We start from the raw sequence: 24,004 nt of genomic DNA on the forward strand, positions 1-24,004 counted from the left end.
TACGTCCGACAGATCGAACTATTATGTTTTTCTCTTTTTTAAAATTCTTTTATAACACATTTTATCTGCTTTTATGCTTATTTATTTTATTTTTATTTTTTTAGCATTTTTATTATTTGTTTTTATTTCTCTTATACTTGTTTCTTTTATTCCTGTTTATGTAAAGCACTTTGAATTGCCACTGTGTATGAAATGTGCTATATAAATAAACTTGCCTTGCCTTGCCTATTTTAAATATTCATAATTTCGGAGATACAGCTATACTGTGCAGAGCAAAGACAGTTGACGTTCTGCCACAAGATGGCGAGAGACCGTATAATAAGAGACCGTATAATAAGTGCTCAGGGGAGAAAAACAGCATTTCAGCGTACGCTTCAAACTACAGCTGAACAAATCCCTACGGATAGTGCAGATGGCCACAGGTATGTGTCATTCTAAGTCGATCTCACTCTTTTGTATTTTGTGCTGTAATTATACCATTGTAATCTGTTAGTGTTTGCTCTGTTCTGGCCTTTTTAGGGGTTAATTATTGTGATGTCCCAATTGCAACAGAGAAATACTGTGAAATCTCTGTAGACTGATGACATTTCATGCCGTTCAGCCTTACAATTTTAAAATGTGAGCAAAATCACCTGTTTTGTCTTCATTTTAGATTTTATGCTAGAGAATCATTCAAATACTAGCTGTAAAGTGCCGTTTGCGAAGTCGCAACGGTTTTTGCTATTCTGATGTCAGCTGCAGATGTGAAAGAAGAGTGGAAAAAAGTAGTTTCACGAACAAAAGGATTTTTAGACTCTCTGTGTTTGATTTTCTTTTTTATATACACGATTATGCCGTCGAACTGTTGTATAAACGCAATATCACATGAGTAGCAGTGCGATATAGCTGTATATATTGTCACTGGTGGGAGTGTATAGTGTCGATATACTATAAATGATTGCTCATATACTTGATCATTGATGTTTTCCAACGAGAACTTGCGCTGTTATGTGGATGCGCTCAGCCTCAGAGACGAACAGAACATGGATGTTTTTTACCCTAAGGTGCACGCTAAATGGTCAAATACTTGCAAAATGTGTAAAAAAGCATTGCTTAGTCATTATTTAAACTAATTCTCTTTGTTATGTAATAAATTAACAAAGAGTTGAGAATGAAAAGCCAAGTGTAACCATAAATCGTAAAAGTGCTCCATATTCCTGATTGTATTTGTCATTATTAAATCAAATAATAGACGAAAATCACTCACTAATCTGGTCTCAAAGACTTTTGTAGCTTTAATAATAAAAATCAAGCTTAACTCTTACTGTGAGGATTGCTTAAAACTGTTTATTTTGATTGCATATTTTATCCTATTGTGTTTGTTTTTATGGTGTCCCATTCTGCTTCAGTATTGAAAATTGTAAAATTTCAGGATCTATGAAACACAAATTACATATATATATCTTGATTACAATTTTGACCAAAATAAATGCGATAATGATTTTTCACATGATCAAGCAGATAGTGAGTGCACTCTGAAGTGAACATACATGAGCTGCAATGCCTTCTCCACCCTCTGGGATCTTGGGGAAAGCGTCGTAGATGGAGGAGACGTACGTGATGACAGATTTCTCATCTGGTGACGGCACATCAACATCTAATAGAGGGAGAGCATAGAAAAAATGATAAGATGATCAAATAGAGATAGGCAAATAATAATTCCCATATGTATAATGAATGAAAACTAGACAGAAAAGCATTTAATGTTACCTTCAGCATCTAGGAGTCGTGTCACCCCTAATGACTCTGCAATCTCAAAGGCCTGTTCGAGGTTCTCACGGTTACTCTGTTGTGCAACCACTTGCATGTCAATTAAGTCCGGCCTATAAATGACAGAGACATAAGATCACGAGTGTCGATGCCCTAATAGGTCACACTTTATTTTAATGGTCCGTTTGTTGAATTTAAATTACATTCCATCTACATGCCAACTAATTCTCATTAGATTATAAGTTGACTGTTGGGGTTAGGGTTAGTGTAAGTTGACATGTACTTGCAAAGTTTCTTATAGTCAGTTAAATGTCTGTTGAAGGAGCAGTATCAACAGATATTAAGCAGTGAGTCTACTAATACTCAAATGCACCATCAAAATAAAGTGTTACCCCCTAATATACATATTTTCTTTTAAAGTGGTCAATATACTGAAATGTGTGTGAACCTGTATCTGTGCAGAAGAGCGTTGAACAAGCGTCCATCGCTCCAGCTGGAAGAGAAATTGGTACAGCGTAGACCGGGGTAGCCCTCGGTGGCCTGTTGACTCCATATTAGCAGCTTCTCTTTCGCCGTGAGGTCGCCTGACTCTCCGCTCACATAGATCTCAGAGATCTGGTAAAAAGAAAAGGCTCTTATTGTATCTAAATGTCATCAAATGACTTAACTGTATAAAAGGAAAGTGACCTCATCCTTGCACCAAAAAGGTTGAGCATTACTTCTCTGCAAATGTGCATTTTTAGGGTTATCCCATGTTTCTTTGACCCCAAGTACTAAATAAGCCAGAGCTAGGTCATGAACCTTTCACTTATCATTTTCCTCTACTTTCACTCCCTCTTCCTCTTAAACAAAGAGAGTCAGTAACCGCAGTATCAGTCTGTGCCAGGCTCTAATCTGTATTCCTTTGTCATTCCTCTCATATGCCCCTATTCACATCCCTGCCTGCTTTTTTCATGCAGCGCCAGCAAGGAACTCTTTAAATCCTGGCATGAATGCAGACAATTCTGAGAGCACAGACAGACATGTGAGAAGATGACAGATTTTACAGATTAAGTCAATGCAGGCCATGATTACCATGGTCAGAAATGGTGACATACAAGAAGCCAAGATTACCTCGGTCAAATTTGGAGACATACAGAAACAGAAAAGTAGTCGTCCTAGTCTGAGCCTCTTACTTTAAAGATGATTAAAAGGTGAGGGCAGAACATTACTAATGCTAGTCCAATCACCCAGGCTCTGAGCCATAAAAACGCACCCAAACATTGCCCTTTTTTTTGGTTTCACCATCAAACATGCTTGCAAAAAATCATATCACCGTCAAGAGAAATCAAACAGGAGATGAGATATTAAATGTAGGTTTGACACCATGCTGTGTGTCATAAATACAGTAGACATGTCATACTATGACGGTGGTATTTTCATTAGTGTGGATGACTGAGTATGTGACCTTATAATAGCGTCAGGACTGCACCCTTAAACCCTCAAAGTCTAATTACATCACAGTTAACACTGAGCACATTACTGGCAGAGGAACGAACACTCCAATGAATGTTTTAAAACTATTGATATGCTAGTGTGAGACTAGCAGAAAGTGGAGGAAGGAACATTAAAGGGCATTTGCAGATAATAGGAGCTAATTAAGTAAAAAGAAAATGATTTTTGAGAAACGAAACAATATCATGACAAAGCAAAACAGTACAAGAGACTAAAATAAAAATAGAAAGCAAGGAAAGCAAAAAAATAAAGATTCCTCCCCGACTGTTACGTGCCTGGGGGTGTTGCTCTGTTGTTCCCTTCTCCCCTTTCCATTTTTATTTCCTGTCTGCTTTCATTCTAAATTCTAGGTGTTCCGATTGGCTCGCATAAGAGTTTTCATAAGAGGATCAATCATATGAGGATGGGGGTCATTTAAGTGCTCCAGTGACAACTCGGATCAGACTGGGGGGATCCTTTGTCTCTTGTCACTGCTCTGTCTTTCAGACATTTGTGCACCTGTCCTATTACAGTTTTTTTTTTTGAGTTTTACATCTCTAAATCTAAATATAAATACACAAACTAAATCTGCTTAAATCTACTAAAAGGGAAGGTAAATATGTCACGTGACGTAGTGAACCACTCTTTCCACATCCACTGTCTGTGTCGATCCATCGTAGCTAAAGTCTCAGGGGAATAAAAAAAAGGGTTGTCATAACTATCTTTAGCCCTTTTCATCCTCCGAGCCACATGGAGCATAACATAATTTGGGGGCTCATCCGGGATACTTCCTTGGCATTGAGGAAGCCATATATACTTTTTGTAGCACGTATTTTCCCCTGGGAGTAGCTGCTTGACCCGACACAAACATTGTGGAAATATTGAAGCTACAGTAGGTGAGTGTTCCAAAGTTGATAACCCTGTGTATTTGGTTGGTAATGTTACGCTTCGCGATGTCTTCATTGGTGCTCCAGTTTATTAAGAACCCATCATTGGATCTCATTGCTAAATTTCGTAAAGACGATTTGTTGGTAATAGCTGATCACTTTCAAATCTCTGTTAATCTGCAATTAGTAAAACGTGAGATTAAAGCTGTGGTTTTGAACGGATTGGCGAAACAAAATGTTTTCAGTTTGCCTGAAGCGGTTAGGGAAGTGCCACAAAAACAACAAAGACTTCTTTTAAAAGAAAGAAGCCGTTGACTGTGTTTTGTATGTTTCTGTGTATTTCTGGCTTCAGGTTGCATTTATTTAGCAGTTCTTTGATATTTTTGATACATTATAGGAATTTTACCAAGATAGCTGTTTCAGTAGACATCACTAAAACTGCATGGCCAAGCATGGTTTGAGAATACTTAGGATTAAGCATCTAATAAACTAAATCCTGCAGGCACACTATCAGAACATTTGTAACGAGGCCATGAAATCTCTCTCCACCAACCATAACTCTTTGGTGTGCAGGCAAAGCACTAGGTAAGGGGGGGGGGGCAGGCACCAGACACAAATATGCTGCAATCTTACACTAGTGCTAAGAAAAAATAGGATGAACAGCTGACAAAGTGTCTGCAAACATCACTTGTGTTCTTGTTTTTGGCATTGCCAGGCAGTTTCACACTAATACAGAACCTAGAGCATCAGGAATGACAGAAAAGAAAGTGGGTGGTGTGAGGCTAGGGAAATAATGAGGAATGGAGGGAAAGGAAGGAGGCAGACAGTGAGAGATGGTCTGGGTAGTACTGATTAGGCTCTTGGGAGAGGGTCAGGAAGGATCTGCTGTGTTCAATGCTCAGCTGATTGAAGAAGAAAAAGCCACAGAACTAATAGTACTGTAGAATTAGAAAGAAACGCAAAACACTCATTCATCTATACCCCAATACACAATACACACACAAATCTTGTCAGCTTTAATCTCTACCCTTTAATGCTACAAAAGTCACATGAAAGAGCTTTAGACAGGCAGAGAGAAAAGAATCTGACCTGGGTGGTAGGCTGAGCCAATGTGTCTTGTGGCGAGATGGGACTCTCCAGAACCAAAGAATCAAGTACATCGGAGGAGCTCCCCCATTCAGTATGGACAGCTCCTCCTGTCTCAGGCGATGTAAGAGGCACATCGCTAGCATATCCTGAAGACTGAAGGTCTTGTGGTGGATGGCCAAAGCCTCCAACAACTTGAGCAGAGCTGTCCAATAGGAACTCCTTCACTTTTTTTTCCTGAGCTGCAGCTGTTTCTGGTTTGGCAGAGTTGTTCTTCCCGGGTGGTCGTCCTTGAGCTGTGGACACTTGTACTTTCATAATGCCTCCTGTAACAGGAGATGCAGCTGGAGGTTCAGAATGGACCTCAAGTTCCTTGTCACGCCAGACGGGCGACCCATAGTCTCTTGGATAAACAGTTCGGACCACACAAAGTTGCCCTCCGAACTCACGAATGTGAACAACTCCCTTCTTCTCGGTTTTTGAGGGTACACTGAACATCAATTCACTTGGTCCATGTTCATCTTCCTCTATTTCCAGGTTACCACGTTTGGATCGTAAAAGGCAGGGTCTTTCTAGCACCCCTTGAACTCGCTCCCGTACCTTACAAACTCTTCCTCCTCCAGGTGTTGTGTTGCCTTGCTCTAATTCAGTATTAGACTCTTCACTAAGCCCCTCTACTTCAAACTGGCGAAGTGCCCCCAGCCATGCTGGACTGGGATCTGGGGAAAGAATAGCCATCTTACTCCCCCGTAGGGTCCCTGTACTTCCAAATATTGGGGCCATACCAGGAACCAAGACGACACTGGTGGGCGTTTCAGTTTCAGTAGTCATTTGGCCTGAGACCAATTTGGTTGAATCAAGAGCCCTTGCAGTTGACTCGTCTGTAAGTTCAACGCTTCCTCCCTCCTTCTCTTCAACAACACGACATCTCTTGTCATCTACTTCAGAACCTTTTAACTTTTGTTTGGCCTTTCTTTTTCGCCTAAAGCGAAGTTTTCTTTTTGGTGATACAGGTGCACCACCACCTGGACCGATGTCCCTGGGTTGTTTTACACAACCAAGGGAGCTCCCCATATCTCATAGAGACAGAGTAACAATAAAAAGTAGCCAAAATTTAAAAATGTTGAAAAAAGTCACAATTGCAGCAGGGCAGTTTGACAGAACAGTCAGCCTGAGGCTGTCAAGTTAACTCTAAATTCTTAAAATTTATCCCTCATCTGGAGTGAAAATCAAAACAAAAAGATATTAACCATGACAACGGGGTTTGGTACAGGGTGATATTTTCCCCAGACACCATTGGCCAACTAGGTAGGAGAGCAGTTTTTCCTTCTGCTATTTGACCTTTTCTTTTTGATGTCTTTCAGACAATGTTGCAGTTAACCTAGGGTCCTAGCAAGCCTCTAGGATATGATGTTGAATATAGGTTACTGTCCCTTATAAAATATTAAAATCCTTCAGCAAAGCTTTTGATGTTTTTTTTCTCACTCTCTCATGATGCAGAGACGATGCAGCACTGAGTGAAGAAATAGATGGTACCTTTTAACCCATTTCATAGGCTGCGTGTTAAATAGCAGGCCATTTGTCCTAGTAAACACAATTTGTCAAGAAACCCTATTGCACTGTAAATATTTCTCAAGGTGACAACCACGGTGAAACTGCACTGCAGACATCCACAGACATACTTCTGTGATCGAACATGCACATTCTCAATGTTTCTGCATCATGATGCATCATTAGGAAGCACTAATCATCAGTTCAGCACACAACTGCAAACTGGAGAAAACCATAACCTGTACAGTAAGACCACCAGCTTCTCTTGATATTCTGTCTATACATTATTGATCACTGCATTCCATAGGGCTAACATCACATAGGGTATTAATGTGTTGGGCAGAAGATGTAGTAGCCCTGTGGGAAACCATTTACAGTAAAGTTATGTAACCAGTCTTAGATCATTCAATAATTGCCAAAGTGCACCGTCAGGCAGCTCATCTACAATTTAATCATAATTCAACAGAGCAAAAACATCATCTGTTCCTATCATCACCCAAGCGTAACCAATCCATGTCATGTGATGGTTGCTTTTCACACCTGTAGCTATAAGAGCTTCAACTCCCAGGTATGCAAGCTCCTTTAAAACAAGTCTCTAGACTGTGAAGAGGGAGAAGAGGGGGGGCTAAGTACTAAATGTCTCGCCTCTGCTGTCACAGGAGCTGGCATCCCATGCACTGACGCCAGCAAATTCAAGTCAATAAAGAGGACAGTGACTACCATGAGTGAAGACCTCACCTTCAGCCAGCAAATTTCAATAGTCACTTTTCCCTTGCTGAGAGGGCTGGTAATAGACATCATATGAACATAGTCTAGTGTCATAAAATAAGTAGATACGGATTCAAGCCATCCTGTCTTCCTTATTCCACCACTAAGCAGTGTACATCCATAGATAATTTGTAGACAAAAGAAAGAGCGATAGCTGACAAGGTGCCGCTCCCTGATGCTGTTGGCTTCTCTGGTTGTGGAATCTAATTAGAACGCCACCAGGACAGGGCTGGGCAGGGTAGTTGAACCATGGCTGGATGAGGACAAGAGGGAAATCCAGAGGAATCCTCCCCAAAGCCAGAGCTGCACTGCAAGCCCCTCAGAGCGGTTGCCCCAGTGTTGAAAAAAGCGCAGCTCCATCAGTCAAGCACGGCAAAATTGATCCAATTTATACGGCGCCTTCCTTTGCACAAACCAGGTGCGAATGAAAACGTGTGACTTACATGTGTGTGTCTGCAGGGTTCCAAGATCCGATTCTGAGATTGAAAGCATACGTGTTGCTGAATATGTGCTGTGCTTCAAGAGGCCTGCGGGATAAAGAGGAAGCCAGGGGCTCCAGTAAGAGCAGGTTGCATGTATGCTCTTCTCAGTTGCTGGGTAGCTCCTCTGCTCTCACTGGTAGACACCAGAGGAAAAAAGAGCTACATCTCCAGTCTGCTGCAGCCACAGAGAATATGCTGCTGCTGCTTTAGCTTCCTCCTCCTCCCTCTCTCCCTCCTCCTCTCTCTCCTTTCCTCCCATTCACGTGCTCAGCCCTCCCTCTCTCTCTCCCTCTCCTGCTCTGATGCCTGGTGAGCTCAGAGCTCCACATACACGCAAACACGCACACTAATTCAAATGGCCTTCATCTGGTTGGCAGCCAATACCGCAAGAACGAATTTGTATTTGTTGCCTTGTTATTATCACTCTCTCCTGCCTTTATATTTACATATTTATTGATAACAACACACAAAAAAGTCACATTAGCAAAATTCTGAGGGCTGTCTGTTGCTCAATAAGACAAATACACATATTTATGACATACAAACATACATGTTTGACATATACTGCACAAAGAAATATTTAGCCCTCACTGGAAATTCCAGTTTGTGTGGATTCCTACTGAATTGACTGGATTTTTTTGTGAAAATTAAGAGCAAAATAAGAAGTACCTTAATGGGCTGTAGACATGAAAGTCCCCAACACAAAATACAGCACTGTGACAGAATTTAATCATGAGAGATTAGAAGTTGCATACAGAAGCATGAATGCGAAGGAAGCTGATGAATTAACAAGCAATAAATCAATCACAACCATGATAATCAGCCAGCTGAGCCTGATGTTTTTAATTCAATGTGGCTAATTGTCATGCACATAGAGTCCCCTGAACTGTAATTGAGACAGTAGATCAGTTATGTTTACTGACTGAGAGGATAGAACACAGCAATCAGTTTATTTGTTTTTTTACAACCAGAGAGCATAAGATTTCTGCACACCACAATCCTTGCCAAAACCTTCTGGCTGGACAACCACACCTTTTATGTAACAGCCAATCAGACCCACTCTTTTATTGTGGCAGAGACAGTTGGCACTAATACAGCTTGGGCTAAAACACTATACAGCAGTAACAATAGCCTTGATTGGCATTTTCCCAATAGGGCATGATTCTAGACAGAAATATATGAGGTCAATATGAGGGTATACAAAACAGAATTTTGAAAGGCTGCTGTTAGCCTAAATTACAGCAGTGGATTTAAAACATAGGGAAGTGTCCCAGATAGAGTGTGGGGGAGGTTGGATAAGTCCCTCTTGGCTGTCTGATATGAATGTACAATATGCATCAAAATGGCACCTAAAGGAGCAGTTTTCTGAGCTGTTTCCTACTGAAAAGCAGCAACTTAACCTAATAGCTCCTAATGTGCTTCTCAAATTATTAGATTTGGTGACCAGTCCCTAAATGAGTCATTGAATGTGTTGACATGGACATCAGTAATTGAATTATTTGCCTTAATCTGAATAAGACATTAATCTGATTAAGATGTTTACATCAGTTACTCTTTGAATGCTGCTTTCATGATCCCATTTTACATGTTATAGCACATCTCCGAGTTTTTTTATTTAAATTTTTGCCTGTAACTGCAGACTGGCACTTTCACTTTCATTCAGAAACAGTTCATGCATGCCCCCTGTGACAAACGAGATATTGGATGCGAGTATGAACTGCTTGAGAGTGTAGTTTTAATCGAATTTGATATGAGGAAAACCCAGCATTTTTCCATGCAGTGGTCCTTTACTGACTCGGAGGGTGCAGAGAATAATGATAAACAGAAGTCTGTGTATGGAATACCATGTCGCAAATTGCGGCGAAAATGTTACACGATGGTAACAGTTTAATTAAGGTGTTTACATGTCTTTACTGCACTTCAATAATGCGACTAAAAGCGGCATACTCCACATGTTTCAATCTGATTTCCGTTTAGTTTATGACTTTAGTCGGATTAAGGCCATCAAAAATTGCTGTTTACATGGTAGACTCTTAATCAGAGTATTGTCTTAATCGGATTATTGGTGTCCATGTAAACATACTCAATGGTACATTACACTGAGCAATAAGGGACTGATTTGCAAGACTAATAACATTAAGAATTTCTAAAGAGGTTTGCCATTTATAACCAGCCTTTTATTCCACCTTTTAATAATGTTTCTAACAAAGCAGTTTCTTCATATTTTTACACCAGTGGTTCCCAAAGTGGAGGTCGGGACCCCCTGGAGGTCGCGGGACGATGACAGGGGGTTGCTTGGTGATTTCCAAAAGTTTTAAAAAATCATTAAACTATTAGAATTACAATTTTTTATCCATAACACACAGAAGATAAAAATATTAGTTGATAGTTACATAAAAAACAACAACATGCAAATGAAAAGCCATTAGGCCTTCAATTATGTTTTTCATGGGATTGGTGTGTTTATGTTAGATTAACAACACAGTAATAGTGTCGGCTGCAGCAGATTGATTTTATAGCACCAGGTTAAACTTTCTGACACCTTTATGGCAATCAAATACATTAAAAATAAATACAGGCCACAACTGAACATTAAGAATGATCTCTGATTGGCAGTCTCCGAAATTAAACCAACAATAGACTAGTGCTGAAAACATTGTGTCCACCAGTCTCTTAAGCAGAGGTTAATATTAAATGAAACAAACGAATAAATGACTATAATAATGATATGGGAATTAGACAGTTTTTTGTGTTGTCAATAGGGATGTCCCGATCAGGTTTTTTTGCCCTCTGGTCCGAGTCATTTGATTTTCGGTATCGATACCGAAACCCAATCCGATACCTCTATAATACATAAAAAAAAAGGAATAAAGAAGAGCGAAGAAACAGATCCAGGATGTTTCTTATTTTTATTTTATTCACCTTATTTTAACATTCAACTACTCTGTTAACCAACAGAGCACTTCTGTGAGGTAGCTTAAACAATTAAGTAATAAATAATATAGATTCTTCACATTTGGACTTCAGTGCAACAGTAAATATAAAAAAAAATCTAATATAAAAACAAACAGCACCTTAACTTAAAATACCCAGCAGGCAATCCCAAGTTTACATATCTCACAGTTTGCTATGGCAATGTTGTCGTCATCAACCTAATACCTCCTATAATACCTCCAGACCACAGACATATTCACACTTTCTGCTTCAAGCTGTAACTATAGATGTGTTTAAAAAGAATGAAAAAAAATATATATATAGTCCTGATTGGGAGGTAACAACCGATTTCGATCAAGTCTGATGCTGAGTGATCGGGTCCGATTTTCGATCATGTGATCGGATCTGGACATCCCAAGTTATGCTTGTGCTTATATGGGCCTATTGTTGTGTGCACAATGTTTGTATATTTATAGATCATCCTGAGGGATATAAACAAAAGCAATGGTCCCAACAGATTTCCTGTTTTATATTTTTAATTTCTATAGCTTCAGAGAATGCAAAAAGAGCCACATATACATAAATGATGTTATGATTGCTGTTTTAACATTAAGATATGATTGAATTGCTTCTTGTTACAGTTATGAAATAGTATGACATGACCACCTTAAATAGTCTATAACCATCTCCGAGGAATTTGGGGATCGCGAGTCATTGTTATTTTGGGGGTCGTGGGCTGAAAAGTTTGAAAACCCCTGCTTTACACCATAGTTAAAATGCTATGCTTTGTGTACTGGTTTATTTCAAATGTTTCTTACTCAAGGTAAAACTTCATCCCATTTCCCCCTCTGTCTATCCCAGTGCACAATTATTCCAACGTTTTTAGTTTTGTCCCTGAGATGCAACGTGTACTTTACAAGTACCAATTACAGCAATTTGTCAAGATAATTGAGAGTTTGTTTCGAACATCTGCTACTGTTTGAAGATTTTGGATGCAAGTTATAAGATTTAATTACAGTGGGAAAAAGAAAATAAGTACAATAGGTTCAATTCCATATACTCTGATTTGATATTTCCCATCTCCACGAGGCCTCTGTCTCCTCAGCTCATTTCTGCTGAATCATGCTGTTTGAAAATGCTCTGGGGTCATACAAAACACAATCTCCTTGGCAACCAGCTGCATATGTCACCTTGTGATGTCACCACTCTGTTGAAAATAGCACTGCCTCCTGCTGGACAGTCCTGAGTAGTGCAGCTCTTTTTATTATTAACAGGTTTCTGCAGGTTTCACAAAGCCATATTTAAGACTTTTTAAGACCTTTTTAAGACCATTCTGAATGAGATATCAGACTTTTTTTATATATTAAATTATAATTAGTTATTTCTTAGCCACAAATTTAAATAAATCATCAAAACAAGCAAACCCTAGTTTTATGCAAACCCATTTTTCACATACTGTAACTTATCTTAATGTATGCACAACAGTCTGTCCAGGTCAGTGTTCTCACCATATATGGACTATAAATACACAAATTTAAACAAATATTATCGTAAGGATGATAATTAAACCATATTGGTAAATAGAGTTTTGTTGGTTTGTTTGGATTGTTGGTGACTGGATGCAAGTTGGCCCGATAGGGTAGCTTTACATGGATATTGGACATAGGAAAATTAAGATCTGTTTACAATTATTTAAGACACAATTTCAGTGACTTTAAGACTTTTTAAGGCTTAAATTTTAGTTCTTGAAATTTAAGACTTTTTAAGACGTGTGTGTGTGTGTGTTTGTGTGTGCGTGAGTGTGTGTGTGTGTGTGTGTGTGTGTGTGTGTGTGTGCGAGGCATATTGCAAATGTAACCACTTTTTATTTCACCACTGAAAGGGTATTTCCAAAATGGAAGAAAACTTAACAACCATACTGCATACACTTACACTGTATGCAGCTTTTCTGTTTGCATAAATTATTCACAGATGACTTTATTAGTCAAAACTGGAAGTACACATTTAGAAATACTGTATCCCAGAATGCATTTGCAAAGAATAACTGAAAGCAGTTTGAATTTACATAGCTTTAAATGGACATTATTGTTGATAAGATAACTGTAGTACACTATTAGTAGTTCTGCAGTGAATGATATTTTCTTTTCCACTTCTGATCAATTACTATGCAACTATAAAACTATAAACTATAAAAGTGCCTTTATAAACGGGACATTTTATAGTCTTCTATCCAACAATGCAGTGGGGGAGAGCAGGGACGAAAGTAACAAAGCAATGTTCTTGAAGCCCTGACAACATTTCATTTCCCGACTATAAAAGCACATTCAGCATGCAACCCCTAATGGAGCTGCCAAGTATCAGCTGATTTCGGGACCATGTCCCACGGTTAGCTTCAAATTTCCATTTTTAAGTGCAGAAAGTAAATCATTGTAGTGTTTTTTTTTTTTTTCCTTATTACAAGTTTTGTTTCTCTTTTCATTTGTCACAGTCATGATCAATACACAGGTTGTTTAGTGCAATAACATATCCTTAAGTTTACAATCTCTGGGTTTTTCAGTTTAAAAGTAAATCAGGTTTAAATGGTAAGGGTTCCTGTGTGGATGATTATTTATTGCATTTTTACAGTATTGCCAATAATAATATAAAAATATTAAAAATGGTAGAAAATGTTAACATATTGCAATGTTGGATTGCTTTTGAAGCATTTCATGAAACTGAAATTTAAAATGCCAAAAATAATGAAAATAAAGGACAAAATATGTAATTGTAGTTAAAATTAGCAAGGTCAAAGTCAGATATTTTTAAAGTAAACAAAATTAAGCCACTAAATCTAGCACATATTGTTGTGTTACTTTTGACCCAGCCATGTGTTACTTTTGTAACAATGTTTAAAGTGTTCACTTTTGTTTAAAGTGAAGTTTTATTGGAGTTGTTCTGCATTGATACAAAATAACATCTGATTTTGATAGAGCACTCTTGTGAGTTAGTAACCACAGCAAAAATATATTTCTGCTAAAAAAATTATCCATTAAAATTTGTTTTTTATGAAAAATGGTACTTCCATCCCGGCTCTCCCCTACCCATCAGAATTAACTTCTCTAGCTTGACTTGAAGTACAGAAAATAAGCCCATTTCACAAATGTGCATTTCTTTTTCAACTTGCATGCCCACAACCTTTGACCTCTCATGCTGTAGAACAGGCAAACTGGCAGGCCTTTTATTTTAAGACATCATATAAACCAATCCTTGATCATATCCAGAGTCTGGGGTTAGGACTGTACTTTATCCATCACTTTATCCATGCACCATTGCCTCTTGAGTTGTTATTCTTGCCACTAGCAAGTGCCACTTTCACTTCGAATTCTGGCTGGCATGTTGTATTGAACACTACTGTGTATATATATATATATATATATATATATATATATATATATATATATACACATACAGTACATATACAAAACACAGCTGTGACAAATCCAAGGTGAACTTACCTGGAAGTGAAGGATGATGGTCCAGATCAGTCCCAGTGTCAGCTTTGGGTTCCCATCTGTGATGTCATCATTGCGTATATTAACTAATTTGACCTGTATTAATGCAAAAAAAATACAAAACTTATTAGTGTAAAACATCTAAATGACACACACACACGCACGCACGCACGCACGCACGCACGCACGCACGCACGCACGCACGCACGCACGCACGCACGCACGCACACACACACACACACACACACAGAGAGACACACACACAGACACACACACACACACACACTTAATAAAACAGGTTTAAAAAGAGTATAGCATTGTTTGAATCTGCTGAAGAAGGGGAAAAGCTGGAGCTGTTATTCAACTCAAGGACAGCTTTGGTGTTTGTCGTCCTCTTATGCTTACAACTGTCACAAGCGATGTACTGTATATTGGGAGAAGGGTGCCGATTGGCATTTTGTCTGGTTTAGGGACCCAAGGCTGGGGTGACAAGCTTGTATGGGTAAGAATACATATATAACTCCAGGTTATGCTATCTCAAAACCATTTTGTTGGCTCAAGTTCGAGACAGAGATCACAGATGTCCCAACAAATCATCTCTCCCTCACATCCCCAAATGTGAAATACATTAGTCAAAATGAGGGTAGCCAGCATAAACATCTTGGGCTCTATCATACACCCGACGCAATAAGGTGCAAGACATGTTTGGCGTGATTTGTTGCTATTTTCAGAACTGCGCAACCCTAATTTTTACATTTTGCACCACGTTGTTTAAATAGCAAATCCATTTGTGCCACTTTGAGGACTCATGGGTGTGCCGGTCTAAACAGGAGGTTTGTTAAGGCGCATTGTTGGCGCGTTGCTATTTTGAGGAACTAAAATAGACTTCACAAATGACCAACTAAAAGCTGGTCTAAAGTCCAGTGCAGACCATGTTAGTTATGCGCCTGTGCAGGTCCAAAACGCAAGACACAAATATCTTTACATATGAAAAAATGAAAGGATTAAAATGTTACAAAATTATTATTTTCTACATAAATAAAAAACCACAACCTCTTTTTCAGTTTATTCATGACAATTTGCATTTGTATAATATTTATATTATTAGCAGTACTATTTATTATATGTATTTTTATATTGGTTTTAATAAAAACAAGTTTAGATTTGTCCACCTGTCGGGTTTTGAAGACGTATGCATCACCATATGGGGCATAAGAATAGGACGTATGTTTGGATATAACTTATACGTTTTTTGACCACACTTCATTATTATTGTTTATTTATTCGTTTGCTGGAAATTAGAACTTAATTTAGAAATAGTTTTGAAACAAATCTTTGCTCTTAACAAACTAAATTAAATATTTAGGCTAATGGATGTCTTCCTTGAAGTGAATACAACACCGTTTACTTACTCCATGAAAGTAAAGGGGTAAAGTAAAGCATAAAAGTAAAGTAAAGAGAAAGTAAAGAGGCCGAATGGAAGAGGCTTGTTCTTTATCCTTGCACTGCAGATGGTCTGTTTTAACGTTTTCTCGCTAGTGAAGCGCTCAGTTTTTCCACTTGCAAAGTCCGCCATGTAAATAGCAAATGCCCCATGGTGCGACGCAACTGACTCTTAAAGGAAACGGTAGATGAGACTCTGATTGGTTTAATGCACATTATGCTCAAAACACACCCATAACTCATTAAGAGAATGAGCACAATCTTGTTAGACCATGCATCAAGGCACAAAGCATATTTTTCCATCCTTAAAATAGCAAAAGTGGATTTGGACACGCCATTAATGCTTTTGCACCATGTGCTTTAGACTTTGCGACTAGATCATTAAAATAGAGGGGAAACACATCCTTCCTAATATTAAAAACAGTAGCAACATTTAAATTGGCCCACCTAGTCTTGAATATTGATTGCTTGTGTGCATAAAGGGCATAAAGCAACTAATGACTGTGAATGTAAGTGTGAATATACAGACCTGTCTCTGCTTGAGGAAGTCCAAGGCGATCTGGACATTCTGGAGTCTGTGAAATCGCATGCGACCTTTTTCCCTGGGCTAAAGTGAAAGAGAGAGAGAATGCAGATGAGTGCGCACTAATAATCCCGGAAAATTGGAAGTCCGTGTGAAAACAGGACTGTTTCATTAGCACAAGCCTGTAAGCAGCAGAAGCAGCAAACAGGAAAATAACACAGCACCCTTTCTGGATCATCAGCAATTAATTCATCTTGTTCCAGGGTTACAGGGAATAGTTAGCGTACAGATCATGTAAAATGTTGCCATTAGTAAACCATTCAGACTAATTGCTGCATCACACGTCTTGCTTTCTAACATCTCTACTAGCAGCTGACCAATAGAAATAGGAAGAGTGTAGGATATAGATGGCACACCCGTACGTGCAAAGCATGCTCACTATCACACACACAACTGCAGTGGCGTGTACAGCAAACCTGCAAACAGGTGAGCAGAAAATCCCTACAACAGGGCAAACGTGTCATCAGAGTCAATGTGAGGAGGTGTTGGAAGCACTGAGGTGAAGTGTTTATACAAGGCGAGGTCTCTCGGACGCAATTTTAAAAATAATCAGATTACATCCGGCATCATGAATTATGCATTGGCGTACTAGACATGCATATTCATGAAATCGACCTGTCCTTTGAGTCCACGCCATGCAGTGTACAGAACTGACTGTGTGTTTGTATGGGAAAGGGGGGCAGGGGGGGGTCACACGTACTCCCTGAGCTCCATCCTCATCCTCCCCACCCAGCAGGATGAGCGGTGGCGCGCGGGACACTGATGTCCTCCGCAGAGTCGATATGCCCTTGTGCTGATGGCATCAGAGACGGTCACAGAGAGAGGATGAAGACAGAAACAGTGTTGAATGGCTGACATACGTACCAAACAACAGTTTAAAAAATGAAAACAAGATAAGGTGAGAGAAGCAAAACTGCAAATAAAAACTGATAATCAAATACGGTTAAAAGTAGGGCTGCACAATATTGGATAAGACTGATATTGCAACATTCTTCGATTTGAATATAATTTCACAATATGACTTAAAGGTGCTGTATGTACGTTTTGGACTCTTCTAAAGCATAAAAATACCATCATATGTTTGCAGATATTTAAGAAACATGCTAAGTGAACATTCTTGTTTATCTGAAAACCAATGCTGAAGTCAGATTTTCTGCTTTGAAAATGTACTTTCCATGCTGGAACGCTGTCTTTGTTTTGGTTCTTTTAACCTGGCCAATGCTAGCTTAGCCAATTATATTTCAGCACCCTGGGTTGTGGAAAACCCATAGAGAGTAACCACGTATTTTGTTCATTCATTCAGAAAGGCTCTCAAAGCATGCGTCCGTGACCGAAATGCTACCTCTGGTGGACAGTAGCAGACTCCAAAATGAGACGCAGATTCAGAGTTCCACATGAGGTTGTTAATTAGCAAATAATATGAGTATTATGAATGTAAACATTAGGTGAGCATGTTACCCTGTAAGCCCGTGTCCTAATAACACGCTAAGTGACAAGATTTGTAGTGATTACTGGGTTTGCACCAGACAAAACACGACAGAAATTTAAATACAGCCACTCAGAAGCACAGAATATTCACTTATTCAGGAATTGTAAGGTTTATAATCCAATTAATACATATTAAACCTCTTTAACATGATTAAATGTGGATGCTGAATCACTCATATGTGTTGGCTTGCACTGAGTCACAGTTCTAAAGTTTCATTTCAAACAGTTAATTTTATTTCAAGATCTGAGGTGAACTATCTGCTGCTGCTTTCAGTATTATGGCAATAAATGTCATGTGAAATGCCATTCAAACTCACATTATCAGCATTTAACACTGAATAAAGCACATGAGGTGTACCTGAGGTGATCATTGTCAGCTGTTCAGTGTTGTTCAGCTGTGAGAAATAGAAGCCGTTTCTAATATATCAATTTGAGGTGTTGGTTAGGACAAAAACTCATTTCAATATGTAAAATATTCCTTTTATCGCGTGCCGCTGCTTTAATTTAGAACACTGTTTAAATCAGCCTTTAGGCTGGATCGTCAGACTCGCTCCTCAATCTGGCAACCTGCGCTTGCTTTTGTTTTGATCCAGGAATGTAATACCTAGTTCAACCACTGAGTGTTAAACTTACATACTGCACCTTTAAGTAACTGGAAAGATTTCAGAATTTTACATTGACTGTGATGATTTTGTAGGGGAGTGCATCAAAAATACACAAAATTAAACAAATTAAAGCAAAGATGAAACCAACAGAACAAGGATAAAATAAATAAACAGCGCTTTATTGTTTTCAGCAGAATCAAACAATATAGAGGTACAGAAATTCAATTATCTGATCTAAAATAACACTGTATCGTTTTATAAATACTTAAAGCTAATTAATCTTTGTTAACGTGGACAAATGCATAATCTCTTCTGCCCAAATGGTTTAAATTTGTTTTAAATCTTACAGTCGCAGGCCTTAAAAACACATCTAAATAAAAACCTTACACACTATTAGATTATGGTTAAATTCATAATGAGTAACGTGTGCTAAACTGTGATTCATGGTTAATTATATTCCCAAGATGACTTTGCAGATCCTGCGATGTGACTATTGCAGATGCGCAGATTGCGATTTCAATGTTGATATGATATATTGCGCAGCCCTAGTTAAAAGATTAGTTCACTCCAGAATTGAAATTTCCTGATGATTTGCTCCACCGCTTGTCATGCAAGATGTTCATGTCTTTGTTTCTTCAGTCAAAAATAAATGAAGGTTTTAAAGGAAAACACAGTGTACTTCAAAAGGAAACAACAGGTTTAAGGTCCAAATAATAGTCTCTGCAGCTTTACACCAACCCAGGTGAGGATTAAGGAGTTTATCTATTGAAATGATCAGTCATTTAAAGAAAAAATTATAAAAATACATGATATATTGCATGTATAGGGTATATGCGGAAGCATGATAAAGGACTTTCAGTTACCTGGGTTAATCGCTTGCGGTGAACTGTTCGCAATTGCAAAATCAGCGTGTTTAAGGTCTGTTTTCTTTAAAAATCAGCTAGTTCCACTGGCTGAGTGATTTCTGATATAAAGTGAGTCTCCGGTTGTACAAGAAACACTGCATTAAATTACATTTTCCTCTGCCATGTCTTTATAATATGAGCATTTATTTTACCCCAGTATATTCAATGGAGCTTCTGCGCTGGCCTGCTGATTCTGACGGGCGTGTGCGAGTAAAAGGCTTTTTCTCTTGTTTTACACTTGAGCAACTAAATGAATGCCAAAATCTATTTAAATGATTTGTTTTAATTACATTACAACATAGATGCTGTAAAAGGAATCGTATAAAATTTTATAAAAACACTATACCGTATAAAACACTAGCTCCGCGTGTACCCTATACTGTAAGTGTATTTTTTTTGTTAAATTTGTTACAACTTCCTGCCCTTGGACTACAGATGTAAAGTTTTAATAGCTTTAAAGTTAACTCTGGCACAACATACATACATACATACATACATACATACATACATACATACATACAGTGTTCAGCATAATTGAGTACTCCCCATTTTGAAAATTAATATTTGTTTCCATTTCTCAGTGAATATATACAATGTATTTTGGTGCATTAAAACAGATTTATTAATTAAAATAATATTTTAGTCACCAAACATATTTAGAAATTGAAAGATAATACAAATAAATTCATGCAAAATAAAAAAAAATTACAGCCTACAAAATTTCAACTAAATTTTTTAATTTTTTTTGCTTCTCTTGATTTTTCCTCTCCTTTAAAATTTGTATTTAATATTTTTCTATAACAAAAATTTGGGTGTGCTAGTTTTTAGACCGTTTTTGTAAGTTATTTTGTTAGATTAGCTCCAGATTTGGCTTCAGTACTGACTAATCTAAAGTATATGCACAAATATAATATTGTAGAGCTTCCTAATAAAATATTAATTTAAAAGAGAGATTTGTGAGGGGTGTACTTATATATGCTGAGCATTGTACATACATACAAAAATAAATAAATAAATAAATACTTTTTAAACCAGACATACTTTCACTAGCTCTGTCATGCGTGTCCATGAACTAAAAGGAAAGGTCATCCAAAAATGAACATTTTTATTCACTCTTCACATGTTTCAAACCTGTTTGAGTTTCTTCTACTGAAAACAAAAGAAGGCATTTTAAAGAAAGAAACCTGTAATCATTGGCTTTCAAAGAAGGAAAAACTAATTACTATGGAGGTCAATGGTAACAGGTTTCCAGCTTTCTTTAAAATATCTCCTTTTTATTTTTAACAGAATAAAAACACAAACAGGTTTGGGACATGTGAAGGGGAAGTAACAGAACAGAATTTTCAGATTTGGGTGTACTTTCACATTAGCACATAAGGTTGTCAAGAAACTGTAATGTTGACCTTCAGCCAGATGTTGCCATAGAAGTCTACTACATGGAGAAATTCATGGACTTTTAAAATGGGGCTGAGTAAATGATCAGGACAATTTAAACTCTGGAGTGAACGAATCCTTTAAAATCATAAGATCAGAAAGAAATGGAGACAGAGAAATCAACAGAGAGAGAAAACGAGAGAGATAGAGATGGCAGGTGGTGTGTCAGCAGTCTGCCTTGGTTAATCCACCCGTCAGTTAGTCTGCCCCAGTGCATCATGGTCCCCATCCATCGGAGTGGGCAAGATTGAGTGCAGAAATAATGTACTAATGCAGACGTCATTCCTACACACTGTGCTGCATGTCAGACTCAGCTATTTCTCTGCTGCAAGGCCTGTATTTGCATTTGGCGGCATCAGCAACAAGCCAGGGCACTTCATGACATCAGCCTAACCCCCAGGTCAACTCATGTGACATCATCTCCAGGTAACATGCAACTCTGAATAGCATTATGGAAAATGCAGCAGATCTCTGCCATATGAATGACCTGGGAGAACTGCTTAAGCACTGAAATCTAATTTGTATATAACCTTGTGTGTGTGTGTGTTAAGGTAATGGTGTCTGTGCTCTCACCAATGTGACACCGGACAGCACCTCCAGCAGGGAAATAAGGTTGTGTCCATCCCTTAGATCCTCATACAGGTCTGTGATGTGTTTCCGCACCTGAAGAGAAAGAAACGGAGGTAAATAAAGATTGTTGTGATCTTAACATAGGGTATATGCAAAGATCCAGATCTTAATACAGGGTATATATATATATATATACAAACAGAAATCAGAGAGTGAAGCTCAATACATTTTAAAACCTTTTTTAAGACTCTTTCCATACATTTTAAGACCTCATCGTCACTTTAGGTTTCAACGGGTAACATTGGCGACATTTTAACTTTACAGTATATTTACTAAATACTGATTTTAAGAAACTATTCCAAAACTAAAACGTTATTCATGTACTGACTAAAAATGCTAATCCAGCAGGTGGCGCCTATAGACTGATTTCACCCGGCCTCCATCTTAAAAGCGAAAGCGAGGCTGCGGTGGGAAGAAACCCGAAAGGATCATCTGGAGTCACACAGGAACAGCGTCCACAATGGCTTATTGTTGTGTACCTGGCTGTATATCTTATCAGCGAAGACAAAGAGAAACAAATTTAAATTTCACTGCTTTCCGAGTGACCCGAAGGTCCATTCTGAAAGGATAGTGAAAATAAAAAGGGATATCAGACCTCATTTTCAGCTAAGTTAAGAGAAATGGCACTAGTTAGCTAATGTTTTCTTTCCCAAACACACGTTTTAGATGCCATTTATCAAGCTCAAGTTACTGAACTGATTCTTTCACTGAATTAGACCTTTAATGATACTGATTTTCAGTAAGGTTTCTTCCCACCACAGCCTCACTTTTGTTTTTTTTAAATGGCAGCCACATGAAATAAGCGTATAACACCAGGACAAATGGTGTTACTTTGGTTACTGCAGTAAACAAAGCAGCATGATGTCAAATCTAGCAGGATTTTATCAATTTCATGAACGACACAGCATCCCAATATTCCCATATTTAAGTCAGGCAAACTTTGTCATATTGATACAAAATGTAATACCTTGTAAAATGGCATTTAAATATTTTAAATACTTTTAAGGGCCTAAAATTTCTGTAAATTTACTTATAAGTCCCCTGGACACCATGTAACAGAATTTAGAAGCCTATATATGAACCTGGACCACAAAACCTTGTTGAACAGGTATAGGAAGTCAAAGATACTCTGGTGAGTCAAAATGATACATTTTTCTTTTATGCCAAAAATCATTAGTATATTAAGTAAAGATCATGTTTAAGGAAGACAATTATGCAAATTTCCTACCATAATTTTTTGATTAGTAATATTTATAGCTAAGAACTTAATTTGGACAACTGAAAAGGCGATTTTCTCAATATTTAGATTTTTTTATCTTCAGATTCCTGATATTCAAATAGCAGTTTCTCTGATCCTAACAAACCATACATCGAGGGAATGCTTATTTATTAAGATTTTAGATGATGTATGAATCTCAGTTTCTGAAAATGCACCCTTATAACTGGTTTCATGGTCCTGGGTTACATATACAGTCAAATCTGAAATGATTCATACCCCTGGCAAACTCTGACTTAAAGTTTTTGTTCAAACGTAAATAAAAGCCGAGAAATATTTTTTTTTACACAACGATGCCTCTTGTGCAACATCTTATAATCTTTTATGAGAAGCCTGTGTCATTTTTGGTCAAAAAAACAAACAAAAAAAAAACTTGCTGGTTGAATAAAAGTAAGTCAGAATTTACCAAACACTGTAAACACCAAGTTTGTTTATTACTGAACGAGCAAGCATGTAGTAGTCTATGTAAAATGTTCTGTTGCAGTAAACTGTACTTAAATGACAGTTATATTAACAAAAGCAAACTGTAAAGTATCTGTATTTGAAGGCAATTTATTAACAATGGCATTTTGCATAAGAATATTAATAAATGAGATGTATAATGTTTAAACTGTAGTGCAGTAACTCTGACCGGCAGAGGGCACCAGAGTCATTGAGATGAGGCAGTAAACACAGAGGATCCTGAAGTTCTTCACTTCAGTGTACACAAATGTGTCTGTGGATTCAGAAACCCTACGCTGCAAACTGCAGATTCAACACAGCTGCTTCCCCACAGGGCCACAGAGGAACCATCTGCTGAGTATAAAAGAACATCCTGATAACTCTGTCTCCATCCTCTCCATTTCTGCTCTTTTCACCCCAAATCAAACCAGAATGCATCAAACCAAAATATATTTTAAAATATTTTCGAATATAAAAAGGATTTATATTATGACATTTCACAGTATTACAACTTTTACTTTAATGTTTTATCAAATAAATGCAGATTGGGTGTGCATAAGAGAATTCTTTCAAAACAAATCCCAATTTCTTTTGTTATTATTGTATTATGTTGTTGTATGTTATATGGTATGTGTAATTTTGTATTATATTATATTATATTATATTATATTATATTATATTATATTATATTATATTATATTATATTATATTATATTATATTATATTATATTATATTGAATTGAATTGATGGTCTAATTGATGCAGCCTTCATTTGTCA

The 24,004-nt window shown here is 37.7% G+C and overlaps 1 protein-coding gene across 1 annotated transcript in view; it reads right to left on the minus strand.

Annotated features, from left to right (window-relative positions):
• Positions 1 to 24,004, minus strand: part of macf1a (microtubule actin crosslinking factor 1a) — a 388,147-nt gene that overhangs the window by 212,029 nt on the left and 152,114 nt on the right. The window contains 7 exon segments of the mRNA XM_056479293.1: positions 1,530 to 1,636; positions 1,750 to 1,862; positions 2,198 to 2,364; positions 14,425 to 14,517; positions 16,394 to 16,471; positions 17,148 to 17,240; positions 21,453 to 21,542. Coding sequence (XP_056335268.1) covers positions 1,530 to 1,636; positions 1,750 to 1,862; positions 2,198 to 2,364; positions 14,425 to 14,517; positions 16,394 to 16,471; positions 17,148 to 17,240; positions 21,453 to 21,542 — 741 coding nt within the window.

This window comes from Danio aesculapii, chromosome 19, assembly GCF_903798145.1.
Source record: "Danio aesculapii chromosome 19, fDanAes4.1, whole genome shotgun sequence".
Lineage (NCBI taxonomy): Eukaryota > Metazoa > Chordata > Actinopteri > Cypriniformes > Danionidae > Danio > Danio aesculapii.